Source organism: Podarcis bocagei, assembly GCF_964188305.1.
Source record: "Podarcis bocagei genome assembly, chromosome: 2".
NCBI classification, from domain to species: domain Eukaryota; kingdom Metazoa; phylum Chordata; class Lepidosauria; order Squamata; family Lacertidae; genus Podarcis; species Podarcis bocagei.
This window is the reverse complement of record NC_138126.1, coordinates 55,712,274-55,727,953: the sequence shown is the minus strand read 5'-3', so window position 1 is coordinate 55,727,953 and position 15,680 is coordinate 55,712,274. Positions and strand designations below refer to the sequence as shown.

At 40.4% G+C, this 15,680-nt stretch overlaps 1 protein-coding gene across 3 annotated transcripts in view; it reads left to right on the top strand.

The window, feature by feature from the left end:
- The window catches only part of PRKCD (protein kinase C delta), a 54,029-nt gene that overhangs the window by 34,232 nt on the left and 4,117 nt on the right, over positions 1-15,680 (top strand). For all 3 annotated transcript variants that reach the window (XM_081185152.1, XM_081185150.1, XM_081185151.1), the window contains exons 5-14: positions 5,098-5,254; positions 6,110-6,141; positions 6,977-7,062; positions 8,016-8,145; positions 8,781-8,881; positions 10,555-10,651; positions 11,642-11,763; positions 12,417-12,590; positions 13,726-13,817; positions 14,251-14,313. In XM_081185152.1, the coding sequence (XP_081041278.1) occupies positions 5,098-5,254; positions 6,110-6,141; positions 6,977-7,062; positions 8,016-8,145; positions 8,781-8,881; positions 10,555-10,651; positions 11,642-11,763; positions 12,417-12,590; positions 13,726-13,817; positions 14,251-14,313 (1,054 nt within the window). The remainder of the gene's footprint in view (positions 1-5,097; positions 5,255-6,109; positions 6,142-6,976; positions 7,063-8,015; positions 8,146-8,780; positions 8,882-10,554; positions 10,652-11,641; positions 11,764-12,416; positions 12,591-13,725; positions 13,818-14,250; positions 14,314-15,680) is intronic.

Genomic DNA, 15,680 nt, shown 5'->3' with positions numbered 1-15,680 from the left:
TGGAGGCAGCAAGAATAGCTTTCTCTTTCTGGAATTATGCCGCGGACTTCAGCAATAAAACGGAAGGGTTTGTCAATTGCTTTCTTTTAAAAATAGGTAGTTTCCATAGGGAACAAAGTATTTTAGCACTTTCAGTGGGTGGGGAAGATTATATGGATAATCGAATGCTCATTAACTGCAGGTTAATGCAGGAAAGAGTTATCTGAAAAGTGTTGCCTGTTTCTGTGTGATTTATAGATTGTATTAATACGTATGCATGTTCTCCATAGCTAAATTTCTTTTTAATGGACCTACAGTAAATGGCAATAACTGGCAATATTTCCATCTGTTAAAACTCTTAATGGGAATTGTAGCTTTCTTGCACTGTTCATTCACTACCCCCATTCATTTCAATGGAAACTATGCAAGAGGTCTGAGCAAAGGTTTTTCCTTTGTTTGGTAAGATGTGAAAGCTTGGTGGCATGTTCTAATATTTATAGCCTTTGACAGCTTTCCACAATTTTTTCATGCTAGTTGCTATCACTTGGACTGCTGTACATGGCAGAATTCCCTAAATAGTGTGTAAGAAGTATAGATTTCCATTTTTTAAAAATGCAAGATTTTGCTAAAAGTTGTCCACATCTTCGTAGCTTCATAAAAATAGAATGTGGGGAGGATGAGGGGTAGGGCAAAAAGGGTAATTTTTCCTTCCACTTTGTTCCAGATGCTTCCTATCCTTGATTCAGTTAAATATAGAGGACAACTTCTGCTAGGCATGTCACTTAGTGGATCAGGAATTACGTTTGTGAATTGCATCCAAATGCAGATCTGAATGTGCATCCCATTGAAAACAATGTAGTGTTTACAGACCACCTGTGCACGTTTTGGTTCATTTGTATGAACATCTGACTGAGTGACTATGCATGGAGATGCATAATTCTGAGCATGGATCTCCTTTCCTGGATTGGTCCATAGTGCTGGCGACAGATTCCATAGCCCACCTGGGCTTCAGAATGCCTATGAGGGTGGGGGATTCTATGTATGACCTCCAATACCAGTTCTTCCCTTGTGATCCTTTAAATGACAATGGGGAATTATTGAGGCCAAGCTCCCAGGCTGAAGGGGAGCAAGCACCAAGCCACTTTATTCACTTCAGCCAACCTCCCATTTCTGACTGGATGAAAGCTGATCCCTCAATTATAGGGGAAAGAGGTGTACAGTCCCTGCTCTTGCTAGCCTCTGGGCAGCTCGGTATTATCTTTTTTCCTGCATACCTCAGGAATCCATCTCCCCAAGTATGCAGGAATCTGCTCCTACCCTCTTCCTAGAACTGCATTATGCAGACCTTTTTGGTGCCTTGCATTCATACATAACACTACACCATTGTTTAATGCTAGATGAGCTGCCACTTTTCCTTTCCTCCTCCCTCATGACCAGCAGGAGGATTTCTGCAGTCATTAGAGTCCCTTTCACATTAGTGTCATGTTGCCTGAACCAGAAATCCTGCCTTAAGCTCTGGGAAGTTTCGACACAAGCCACCTTCAAACCTGTGGGCTTGTTTTGAAGCTTCCTCAAGTTTGTCGTAAGTCTGGGTTCCTCTTCCATATAACATGACAAGCCGTCAACGGGAAGAGCATGTGAGCCCAGTGCATTGCGTTCTGCATCTCATTTACATAGCGCTAAAATATGGCTTAGCATTATGCATAGATTGCAGTCAGTGTATTACATACAAAGCACTCACTTTACTGAAGGGAAAGTGATACTTTGTGATGTTAGCAAATACATGCAACTTCCAGCAACATCTAGTATTACACCAGTTTCCTGATGTGTATATGTGGATGTATTGTAAAAAATGTTTCTTTTAAAATGTGGAAAATAAAACATCTCGATTTTGGGAGAGAGAAAGTTATTGCCACTCCTTTGACTTTGATTTGGCCAGTGGTGCAGCAGTAAAACTGCTAGTACAGTTTGCAAAGCTAAGCAGGCTCCAGTATGGTTTCAAATAGGATGGGGGACAGTGTGTTGAGTTTTCCTGCATTGCAGGGGGTTGCACTCGATGACCCAACTCTACAATTCTATGATTCATCTGGTTACCAACCAGATGAATTGACTAGTTGCTTCAAAAACGGTTCTCTTTCTAATTCTAGTAATTTATTTTTAAATAGAGCATCATTTTTGCATATATATTGTTAAATATAATTGGTATTTCAGAAGCATTTTATAAGTTTCAAATGTTACGAGCCACATACAAAATCTAATTCTGACTAGTAGCTGCAGTTCCTCCTGTTACTTCCTTCCTTTGCAACAGAGCTCTCTGTCACTTCTTCTTTCCCTGACACCCTTACTTTTCCTACTTCTGCTCTGTGTTCTTTTCCAGATGTACTTTTTATACACTTGATGCATACATTTGTAAAAGAGTAAAAAGAAAAACTTAGGGAAGCAGTATCTTTCCTTTCAGGGGGACGCGGGTGGCGCTGTGGGTAAAACCTCAGTGCCTAGGACTTGCCAATCGTATGGTCGGCGGTTCGAATCCCCGCGGTGGGGTGAGCTCCCGTCATTCGGTCCCAGCTCCTGCCCACCTAGCAGTTCGAAAGCACCCCTAAGTGCAAGTAGATAAATAGGTACCGCTTTATAGCGGGAAGGTAAACGGCGTTTCCATGTGCTGCGCTGGCTCGCCAGAGCAGCTTCGTCACGCTGGCCACGTGACCCGGAAGTGTCTCCGGACAGCGCTGGCTCCCGGCCTCTTAAGTGAGATGAGCACACAACCCCAGAGTCGGTCACGACTGGCCCGTACGGGCAGGGGTACCTTTACCTTTACCCTTCCTTTCAGCATACAGAAGAGATCCCTACTGGCATTCAGCTCTCATCCCCTGATCTTCAGGCAGGCTTGCTGCAAAGCATTCAGCCATTCCACATAATCCAGGGCCCTCCGCTCCTCCTTAATCAGCTGCTGGTCTTCTCTTCTACAAGACTCCAGCCCACATCACTCTTGATGCTCTGAATTGTAACAGCTTGGGGAAGAGCCTGAAGAAAGCACTGGATATAAGGGAGGCAGAGGGGGACTTGGGGCTCACAGGAATTGCTTGGAGTGTTGCAGTGAATTTGTTACAGTGCAAGCACACCTTCGAGCACCAGGATTGTTCCAAAAAATGTGTCACCAGAGCAGATAATTTTGTAATTCCTGGGCTGCAATGGAGAAATGAAACAGCTTGAACTTTTATCTTGGTCCTAAACACATTTGCTAGATTTAAGTGGAGCATGTATTTATTGAGATCAGTTTGAGATTTCAAAAACTAAGGAAACATTGGAATAATTTTCCAGACTTGCAAATGTACTGGTTAGTATCTTGCTCCTGTCTTCCAGGCCTCAGAGTTCACAGAAACTAGCTGCTGTTCCATTCACTTTGAGAAAGACAGAGTGCTAAAACTGAGTAAGCCATAGAGAAAATGGTGTCTATGTACTGATACTCTTTTAACGGGAAACTCATCAAATTCAGGTTGTTTGTAGCTTTCCATTGCACAAGAGGAAACAGCACTTGTGTCGGAAGATTGAAAAGGTCAGAAAGGGGATTTCCCCTTGTCTTTGAGACACATCCACAATTTAACTGTTTCCCCCCTATTGCTAAAGGAACACATTACACACAGCGAAACCAGATTAGTTTGGCACTTTGCTGTACATGTTTTGTGCATGTGGGGATAATAAGGAGTAGGGAGATGTGGGAGAGAAAAGATAGCAGACCAAGCAGAGGGAAGCCGGGGCAAATTTTGCATGTTGAGTCAGTGCATTTGCCAAGTCCTTCAATATTTGCTTAAAATAAAACTGCAGGGGAACAAAACACTTTTTAAAAAACTACTACTCTTGTGTATTTACAGAGAAATGATTTCCTAATTCCATCAGTTTGAACTAATACTACCAGAAGCAGCGCCATCATGCTTATTAAAACACACACACCCTTCTTTTAATATACTAGTGCCAGGCACTGTGGTGTCATTACTTCCCCTACACAGAGAGTAAGTTGTTTTGGATCCAAGCATCATTCTTCATATTCTTGCCTAACTACAAACACTTTGCACAAGAAAACAGAAATTGTGCCCAATCTCTTGGTTGCATTTTCAAGTGATTTTAGCTCACATTTCCATCACCTTTATTTTCTCCTCCTCTGTCTTCCACAGACTTTCTGCATCGGGGGTGGAGAACTTTTTTCAGCCCAAAGGTCATAGAAACTTGTGAGAAATCTTTTGTATGCCTGTGTTGGGTGGGACCAGAAGCAGAAGTGGGCAGCAGAGCAATGGCTGTGATTCTTATCTGTATGCAGTAAGCAACATTCCAGCCATGTACAGAAATCAAGACTTTCTGCACACGTGAATATATCTATACACATTTTTCTATAGTTTACACAGGCAAGCAAGAAGCATAAGTCAATACCACAGTGCCACCAGGCAAAAGCAGTCAAAAGTGCATGTCTGCTGGAAAGAGTCTCAAGCTGAATAGTGGGTCGGGCAGGGTGCAGGTTCCCTAAGCCTGCCCTAAATAAAATCATTTGATTTCCCTTTGTGTACTGAAAGGGCATTTCTATACCAGAATAAAAGAAAAATGATGTATTCATTAACCTAATTCCAGCCTTTTAAAGGTATAGCTTCACAGTAGTTTGGTTCCGGAAGTTGGCCAACAAATATTGTGTACCTTTTTGCTCATGGTAATATTTGGATATTCTAAACTGTCTTGGGTGCCTTGGCGGAACAGAAAAAAAATGCAAAAAGGATGTATGTGTTCAGATCATTAAGTTTTAGTGGTCAGCATGGAAATAGGGGAAAGGTTAGGGTTTTGTGCCTTTCCCCCCAGCACTGTAGTTGTGGCTAGAGTGCCTGCTATCTGATATAGAATTTCTATATTGCTGAGTTTTTCTAACACGCTCCATATCTTCAGTTCATTTTAATTTTTATATTACTGCAGCAGCACTTGACAGAAGACAGTCGAAGGAAAGGAACAAGCATGTGCTCTTCTTTTTTTAGTGATAGTGTTTTATCACTAAGTTAAAATGTACCCGTTAAACTAAATAATGAAACAGTTATTCCTTTTATAAATACAAATTTCACTGTTTCATTTCTTTGCTTCCAGACAGCAAGCAATCAATGAGAGAAGATGAAGGAACTGTGACTATGAACAGGAGAGGAGCAATCAAACAGGCCAAGATCCACTACATCAAAAACCATGAGTTCATTGCCACCTTCTTTGGGCAACCTACATTTTGCTCTGTCTGTAAAGATTTTGTGTGGTGAGAGCTATTGTCTGTGTTTTATCTATATGTTGCACACAGCTCTGGCCTAGAGCAAGAACTGACGGATTCAGTTTTACCATTTTCTTCTGTTAGCTTGAATACTACTCTAGTATTAGTTTTCCATAGAGTGACTGCCTCTAGGAAACCCTGAAGATTCTTTTTTTCTGACCTGAAAATGAGCTTTTTAACAGTTTACAAGGATGGCTTAAGTGGGCTTCTTCAGAACCACGTCAAAACAGCCAACAACCCCTGCATCAACCACTGATGGATTTCATCAACAACCTTCCCCAACCTTGTACCTTCCAAATGCTTTGGACGGCAACGTCCACCCAAAACATCCAGGGGGCACCTGTTTGGGGAACGTCCAATCAGAACCACAGTTTATTTATTTGACAAATTCATACACTGCTTCTCATCATGAAGTCATCAGAGTGGTATACAAGATGCACAAACAAGAAAAGCATCTCTACAAAATCTAGAAATCAAATCCAATCACTTCTGCTGATGTGCAGTTAATATTTCATACGGTGTTCTGAAAGTTTGTGGCAGCTGACTTCTTCAGCTTGACTGTTCTCTCTCATCCACTTGGGTACAGCCTCCATTTTCTAAGACAGCTTCTCCCATCTGGGACCACTTTGAAATGCATAGCTAGGTATTAACAGCAGGTTGATGTTTCCCTACTTCAAAAGTGTATTGTGACTTCTCTAGGAAAAGAAAGATTCAAATGTTTCAGTGGGATCAGCTGCATATTCTTAATAAGACCTTGGGCTGATAAAACAACTTGTATGTCTGAATATATTATGTTTTATAAGTTTTGCTTGTGACTAAACCCTCCCGCCATTTCCTTTACAGGGGCCTAAACAAGCAGGGATATAAATGTAGACGTAAGTTTATTGCATTGTCTTTTATTCTTGAGTGGTAATAGCCGGTGAGAAACTTTAGTAGATGTAGTACAAATTGTTGATAATCACTATAGGTAACCTATTCTTTTAGATGCCAGGTAAAACACTACTTTTTCTGTCAGGCTTTTAGAGGCTGATCATTTAAGTCATTTTTACAATGCTGTTATGTGGTTTATGAGAGTTATTTTAATGTTTCTGTTTATCTTGTTACCTTATGTTTGTAAACCACCCTGTGGCCATTTTGGGTGAAGGGTGCTATAGAAGTAGCTGAATAAATAAGATTAAATTGCAGCAGTTCCTAATTATTCATTTTTGTTTTAACATTTAAACACCTGCTGAAAACATTTCTGTGCTAACAGGCTTGTGCAGGCAATTAAGAAAACATGTTCCTGTAGTTGATGCTGGTTTAAAATTTTATGTAGTTTTAAAAATTATATCAAGATATTGTTGTAAACTACTTTGATTTTTTATGATATAGTGGTATGAATATATTTTTTTAATAAATAAATATTACGCTTGTCTAGGGCTACCATTTTCCAGATAACAAAAGGGCCTTTTATTTTTTTTGTCACAGAAAAACAAGAAGGCATCTTGTGATACCTTAAAATGCTAACAGATATATTTAAAATTGAACCCTAATAGTAAAAGCTTTCCAATGTATCATTTCTACTGATGTATATAAAGTTGTAACTATCATACAACTGATAAATGAAAATCAGAGAAAATAACATTTTTGTGTAGAATACTTTATTTATATATATCTCCCTCCATGGAACTTAACTGCCTGTATCTTTCTATTCCGGTTGCTCTTCTGAAGAATGTAATGCTGCTATTCACAAAAAATGCATTGATAAAATCATTGGGAGATGTACTGGTACTGCAGCGAACAGCAGAGATACAATGGTAAGTAATAAAACATTTTATATGTTCATTAACCGCAGTATGTATTGTGTGTACAAAAAAAAGACATGCAGCGGTAAAGAAAACCAGATATGTGCTTTTCACATATTATGTAAATTTAGCATGCTTATTTACTTTTGCCTATTCTTTTGTTTCTTAAGAATCAAGTTATCAGAGATCTTGAGCGTGATTTATTTTTTGCAAGTGGGAAGGCAAGAAAAGACAACATGTGGGTCTGAGCAGCTAAGCAAATTGCTGTTCAGTTTAAAGTTTTGTCTTTTGGTCCAGGTCCTGCAGTTCAGCAGAAGTTATCCAAAAGGCCCCAGAGAATTTTTTAAAAGTCTTTAAGGAACTATGCAGTCTTGTTCCCTTACCCTGGGAGAAAGGGATTTATGCAATCACTACCTTAAGTCTGTCTGACCAAACACAAAGAAGTTCCTGAGTTTAAAGAGAAAAAAAACATATGCTTCCTTCTTTTGCATAATTTGTCAGAATAAAGGCATTCTTCTTGACTTGCTCAAAAACTCCTCTATTCATTGGCTCACCTGTCATTTCCCACATGTATTGATGTTTTCCTAGATTTTGTGGCTGCAGATATATCTGCTCTAAAGAAACGCAATGTGTGTGAATGAGTGGGCAGGATACTGTGCTTCAGATTTGCCATTTCAGGCACAAAGAAGCACAGTATACACACAACACTGTCCATGGAGACTTTTTCTTGGACATTTTAGAATACATTTTTATTTAGAATTCTTGTGGGCAGGGTCTCTAATATGTTAAATTCTATAAATGGTTTTGTTTTTTTATTTCGTTCAACTTGTTGTTTGTGTCAACCTTCTGGCTACGTGATCGGATAAATAATGGATTTCTCATTCCCTCTCCTTGAAAATCTTGTGTGAGAGAAATCTCCAAATACTTGTTTTACTCCCCCCCCCCCAACATAAACGTGTCTTCAGTTTCAGAAGGAGCGCTTCCACATCGATATGCCTCACAGGTTCAAAGTTTACAACTACATGAGTCCAACCTTCTGTGATCATTGCGGTAGTCTTCTCTGGGGACTTGTCAAGCAAGGGTTAAAATGTGAAGGTACAGTCTGTTTCTTTTGGCCATTACAAGCCTTGGGCAAAATAGCTGTGCTAGGGGGAATTTTGAAGAGGGAAGGGATCAGTTCCGTGATTACAGTAGCACCTTGGCTTACATTACCCTTGGCTAACGTAAACTTCAGGTTGCGAAAGCAGCAAACGCAGAAGTGTTTCACTGCGCGCGCATGCGCGGAAGCGGTTTACCGCTTCTCCTCCGGTTGCGAAAACCTCAGGATCTGGCCGGACCTCTGGAACGGATCCCGTTCGCAACCGGAGGTACCACTGTATATGCTTGTACTGTATGTAAGAGTTAAACAGAAAAGTATGCGCATGGTTTGTGTTTTCTAAAGGTTTTTTTTTAAAAAAACAACACAACTTAACAACCTTCAACTGTGTTCACAAGTGAAAAGAAATAGATGATCTCCAAACCAAATGCTTTTCTTGTTGTTGTTTTTTCATGCATGTAGTAATGTTTGCTTCTTTTTAATTCTGAGAGTAAAAATGGGGGAAAGGCAAATACAGATCTCAGTTCGGTTAAAAGACCCAGTGAGCAAACTGATCACTGTAAAAATGGTAGATTCAACAATTGTGCTTATAAATTGCATTATGCTGATGCTGTTCATAACTGTATTTCTTCAGAATGTGGAATGAATGTGCACCACAAATGTCAGAAGAAAGTGGCAAATCTCTGTGGAATCAATCAGAAATTATTGGCAGAAGCTTTAACTCAAGTTAGTCAGGTATGCTGCTTAGTCCTTTTCATCATATCATATTTTATGATCTAATAGTCAATACAAATGATAATTTTCAAGTGATAAATTCCGTATCATATGTATAACATTGACATCCAGTTTACCTTGTTAAGTGATGGGGATATTACCACCCCCTCGCTTACTTGGATTTCAGATGAAGTGCAGAATTGTGGTAAGATTTTCCTCAATATTTAGCAAGAGGATCATAGAATCAGAGAATCATAGAGTTGGAAGAGACCACAAGGGCCATCGAGTCCAACCCCCTGCCAAGCAGGAAACACCATCAGAGGACTCCTGACATATGGTTGTCAAGCCTCTGCTTAAAGACCTCCAAAGTAGGAGACTCCACCACACTCCTTGGCAGCAAATTTCACTGTCAAACAGCTCTTACTGTCAGGAAGTTCTTCCTAATGTTTAGGTGGAATCTTCTTTCTTGTAGTTTGGATCCATTGCTCTGTGTCTGCTTCTCTGGAGCAGCAGAAAACAACCTTTCTCCCTCCTCTATATGACATCTATGTGAGATGAACAGCTAAAGTCCTTACAAACGCCCCTTTGCAAATTGGCACTTGTGTAAATGTGCATCTGTGGTCACTCTGTGGCTGCATTCGGACATCTGGTGGATCAGGGACAAACCCTGTGCTACACATTCAGTGGTGGAGCTTCATGCTCCGGCACCGGGGGTGGGGCAGAGAGCAGGTGGGGCATGGCTGGTGTGCGTCCCGGGCGCGTGGCGTGCCGCCTGCGGGGGGCGTAGCCCCCAGTGCAGGCGGGGGCAGCTGCAATGGCACCACACTGGGATCGTGCTGCCAGGGGTGGTATGCTCCCCCTGCCCCCTTCCTCCACCAGTGTACACATTATCTCCTGTTCCTCTTGCCTCAAACTTAGTAGAACAGTTTCTGGTTTAATCAAGGCACAGTCTGCCATTTAATCCAAACCAACCAGTGGTGTAAGCAAATATTCCAGACTAGGGTTGCAAAGTAGGGAAATCACGCAGGCACAGAGCTGATTCACAATCCTCCAAACCGATTTGGAAAACTGGAAACGTAACAACTGAACACAGCCTCTGTCTCTAGAAATGCAAATTTATTGACACTCAAGTCAAATGTTCGAATGTTTAAAATAAGAATCTGCAGTCCATTTCCAGTTTTCATAGTTGAAGATGGAGATGTGGGAGAAGCTTTTGGTGACAAGAGACACTGTTTCACAAACTGTCAGATTTAGCAGCTTGGTAACCATGAATTCCTAATGTGACAACTGCGTCTACAAGCATCATGCGCAGAATACACAAGTTTGCCACTTTGCATGTAATTTGCATACACAAAAAGACTCTCGGTGTAAGAATTCATGTACACACTTGTGGCACATGCATGTTTCACATCATCAGGTGCCCATTCTCTGTATTTGTGTCCCCACAGTTTGCAGAAATGGTTTGCAGAAAATGGTCATGTGCAATCTATTCTGGTAAAATAAGACAACAAACCCAGTGGAAAATTAAAATCCTCCATTCTTCTTCTTCTACACATACTGCTCATATTACATAAGAAAATGCCTTACATCATGCTAAACAATGTACTAATATTTAGCCTGGATATTTTAGTGAAAAGCAATCATTTCTTAATTTAAGTATAAAGTAATTCTGAATAGTCATTGTTTCTTTTTAGAAATCTTCCAGAAAATCTGATTCTGGGTCAGTAGAAAGTGTTGGAATTTACCAAGATTTTGATAAAAAACCTAAATCCTTGAGTGGCGATACAACAGGTGAAAAACATTTTTTCTTTATTGCGTATGCATAATTCTAACAGTTAACACATTAATTTAAAACTTGTCAATACCCATATAGTACAAACAATATTTTGTCACTTGGTTTGATGGTTTGTTCTTAAAGTAATTATGCAAAGACATGGACAACAAGTAATGACTTATGCACAAACACTTCTCCTTCACATGTAACTACAGCATCCTACCTTGTAGCTGAGAGCCTAAATTCATAGACAAAGATTGTGGAGAGCTCTCAACTTAATTCAACTATAATTCAATCTGACTATAACTTTTGTTGGTGGCGGAGAGTTTTTCAGAATCTCCTTGCCTATGAAATCACCTTTGGCTTAGTACCGAAAGGACCACCAGCTTCTCACCTGAGACAACTGCCTCACCCGAGCCTCATGAGCAGGCTAGGAAAAGTGAACTGGCACAAGCGGATGTCATTTTTTGGCACCAGGCAAAAGTATTTGTTTTATTTGTAGATGCATTTCAGCATGTAGTGTAACATGGTTTGTTGTTATTAATGGCTTTAGCTTTTCTGCCAGATCCTTTCTTTAATTTTTTATTGTTTGTATACTTTTATTTTATGCCTTAAGGGTGGCATAACAATTATCTAAATAAAATCTTCCCCCTTCCATGCCCCTGTAAGCACTGTAGGCAGAAATATAACAGCGTCCCTAAACTTCAGTTATTAAAGCCTCTAGTTAAGAACCCAGTCAAGAACTGTGTGTGTATAAGGCAGCTCTGATGTTTTGAATTTGTTTTGAATTCATGCCTGCATGGAATTTGAACTTATAATTCCATGCATACATGCACATGACAGCATACATTCCCTCTGTCCTTCACTTTAGTGACAGGAGCAGATTTATGGAATGGTCAGTGTGATACAACAACACTTCATAGAGTCATAGAATAGCATGCCATTTAGGGAGAAGAGAGAGAAGCTTCCTGGTCTTAATAGAAAAATTTGCATTTTGCTTTTTACAGATAATAGTGAGTATGATAAGCTTTGGGAGGGACGTTCACTGTCACGACCATCTGGTAGGAGGAAATTCAACATAGACAGTTTTGTATTCCACAAAGTTCTTGGGAAAGGAAGCTTTGGAAAGGTAGGTAACTGGTAGGGCATGATTTTCTTTACATGTATAAACGACTGCCAAACTGCTGGTTGCATGTTGCTAGAATGCCTTATATGTTGTGTGGGAGAGAAAGTGATCCATGTGATTCTTCAGGCCACCAGCAAAGTGGGACCAGGGGGCTAAGACTCAAGGCAACAGGTGCCTGGGACCTTTGGTGGCTGTGAGGAAAGGTGTTGTTCCACTCCCCTCACATCCCCACCTCCAGTTGTGGCTTTATTGTGGCTTTTAATTGATATTTGCTGTGAAATGAAACATTTCCTAGTGCTCTGCCTTTTCGCTGCTTGGCTTGACTCTGGGAAGGAGATCCCAGGTACAAGGGGAAACTTTTATGGCCTCTTGGCCAACTCTAGGCAGCACCTGCTGTACCTGATGTCTGCTCTAACCCATGAAGGCTTCAGTCACACTCAGTTCTTAGCTCAGGATGCCATGAGACTGTTTTCTGCTTTTTATGAACACATATGACTATAGGCTGCAAAATGACACGTTTATTTGCCTGAGCACAGGGTATAGCACTCTGATCAGGTCTAATTCTACTGTTGAACAGAGGGGCAAATCCAGGACATGATCATCTGGTGAGCTTCTAAAGCATAATTCACATCCCAAAGTAATCTTTTGTTTTACAGGTACTACTTGCTGAACTGAAAGGGAAGAATGAATTTTTTGCAGTAAAGGCTTTGAAAAAGGATGTGGTGCTAATTGATGATGATGTGGAATGCACCATGGTAGAAAAGCGGGTCTTAGCACTGGCATGGGAAAATCCATTTCTGACTCATTTATACTGCACTTTTCAGACAAAGGTACACTGCAATCCTTAATTTGCTGTTGCTGTGACGGGCAATGTGAAATATGTGGGTGACTTATTTGAAGAGAGTATGTTTGCTTAAAGAGCATATCATTACATCTGTGTGTCTTCTTGCATGCTCCTTAAGTATCCATTTGCAGGCTCTGCATTATTTGTCCATTAAACAAATAATGGACACCATTGGACTTCAGCTCATATGTTGGGGCCCATTCCTAGGTTGCAGCCTAACCTAAGGTGGGTCGCAACAGTAGTATCGGCACCACACAAATATATGGTTAGAAATTATAAAGAAGGTTCCCAAATGCATGTTTGAGTTGGAAGGGACCCTGAAATAGCCATGACATGAAAATAAAACTTTTCCTGAAGAAATGAGCCTGGTGCAACTTTTTCATTAAATAAAGAAATGAAAGATAGATTCACGAAAGGCTCTGGAATCTGGTAGAGGAGAAGCGGTCTTCCCTTCCTGTCTAAATGGTTTGGGTCTGGGATACCCAAGGGCCATGTCTTCCTATACCAAACCCCCAAATCTATTGGAGAGACTCTTCTCTCTATCTTGTTTTGTGACTGAGGCACAAGTAGTCCACATGAGAGAAAGGACCTTCTCAGTGCCTGCATCCAGACTGTGGAATAACCTACCCTGTGAGATCCTTGCTTCCAGGCTTCCCATAGGCATCTTGTTGGCCACTGTGAGGGGAGAATGCTTGGATAGGTGGGTCATTGGTGAAATCCACCAATGCTCTCATGTTATTGCTTTCTGGGCCCCTCTCTTAACTGTTTTTCACTGACTGATTAAAATTTCCTTGTTCCAATTAGTACTTGTCATGCCAGGCAGATGATCTTTACACAGCATAACCTCATTTTTAAAGTGTTGTCATCTGCTGCTGTTTTTACGGCTTTTGTGGAATGGTCTTGTGCTTAATTGTTGTCAGCCTTCACAAGCAATGCACACGTATTGGAAGGGTGTCATACACGTTTTCTACATCAATAAACGTCTGACGCTGCTTGTTAATATTTCCATCCAGAGGCTGCCACCAATATATGACTCGACTCACTTGAAGAACAACATGTTCATACTGTGTATATAGTGACAGCAGTCAGCTAATGTTGTGTTCTTTCCTGTTTGTAAACAGGACCATCTGTTTTTCGTTATGGAATTCCTTAATGGCGGAGACCTAATGTTCCATATACAGGACAAAGGCCGCTTTGATCTTTTCAGAGCTACGTAAGTGTTGATAACATAATGTTGTGGCAAGGTTTGTGTGCCCGATTCTAAAACTGCCCTTCTGTTTAAGATGGGATGTGCTTTTAGCTTCTGCACCTATGCAACGTAACAGCAAGTGTTCTACTCATATCACAGATCGTTGCACCTCCACAAGCGCTTAGCTTCACAGCACCGTTGCCTTGCTCAGTTTTGCCAAGGTATTAAAGGGAACAATTAGATTTCCAAGAAGTATACTTGTGGAAGGAGTTGACTTAGAAATAACCTTTTCCAACTTAAGCTGTATCCTAGGATGTTCGACAAACTCTCCAGCATTTAGTGGCTAAGGGGAAAGTGAGAGGTTTCTGAAAAAGTAACCAAAAGAAAATGAAGTACTACATCATCAGTAGGCCCCTCCATTAATCCCTCCATTTAAAGTGTTTTTACTGTGTTTCAGGTTTTATGGAGCTGAAATACTGTGTGGCCTACAATTTCTTCATAGCAAAGGCATTATTTATAGGTGAGTGCTGATTGACCTCGGTAAGCCTTGTAAAACATTGCAACAGTTACGTCCTGAATTGGAGGATTCTGTCATTAACCGACAAGCAGAGTGTTTTACAAGGAACTGTTCCCTATTAAAAATCTGATTTTATTCCAAATGTGTTGAAAAGAAGCAATTCAGCAAGCACTTGAGGCCAATATAGAATTGTTTTCTTGTGTTTTTCTCCTTGGCAACAAGAATAAAGAAATGTTATTTACGTTAGACAAAAGACCCTTTGTTTCACATTCTTGATTGCCAAGCACTTAGACACCAGACTGAGATATTCTGTCTTCCTTCTAGTGCCAAAGGAGATTGATAGTAATTAATCCAGGATACAATCCTGGAAAGGGGAGACAGAATCCTCAGTGGGTGGCTGTTCATGAGAGGCAAAGAGAATTCACATCTGTCTATGTTACCGGTGTCTTTTCCCTATCTATAAAATGCAGAAATGTTCTTTGACGACACAATTCATATGATAACGTTACTTGTAGACAGACTGATGCCAACAAGTCTCAGGCTTGGCTGACATCTTCAAGTGATGCCTCATTTTGAAATCTCTGCCATGTTCACCAGATCTGAAGACTGTACTAAGCGGGCTACAGTTTCATAAGCCGCACTCAGTCTCCTATTAGCTTTCATCTAAGAGTCGGTTTGAAAGCTACTCTGCAGCATTTTATATTTAGCAACATTTTCTGAAACTGCAAGTTAGCTATTTGTTAATGTCCTGTTTTACAGAATGAAGTAGTTATGCAAATAATATGAAGGAAGTTTTTTTAAAATCTACAAGTATCAGTCCTGTGAGTGGGAGGGCTGCTAACTTGAACTTAAATAGAGCTGTATTGTGTGCTTCTACAGAAGCTTTGTCTAAATTTTTCATGATGAGAAATGGCAGTTGACTGTGCCTTGGCAATGGTTGCTGCTCTTGGGAATTCAGCTGCCAACAAGGAAAGAATTTATTGATGTCATATGAAACACGGGCTTTCATGATATCATTACTGGCCAGTAACAGCTATTGGCAGCCTTTCGCTTTAGTACAATGCTAAATGCAAACGTTTAGAGATTGGGGCTGTTGCAGAGTTAATTGCTGGATATAAACTTGCACATGAATAAAACAGTTTAAAGGGGGGAAGCACATTGTTTTTAGATGTGTTATGCATATGTACATGCCTGTGTGTGTGTGTGTGTGTGTGTGTGTGTGTGTGTGTTGCACCAGGCAACATTTTAGAAAAGCTGCTCTATCCTATTTGAGAATGTATTTTCAAGGATAATGCCTGGCACTTTTATTAAAAATAAGTACATATTAATATAAAAATAAGGCGTTGCTCAATTAATGAGAGCAGCTTTTT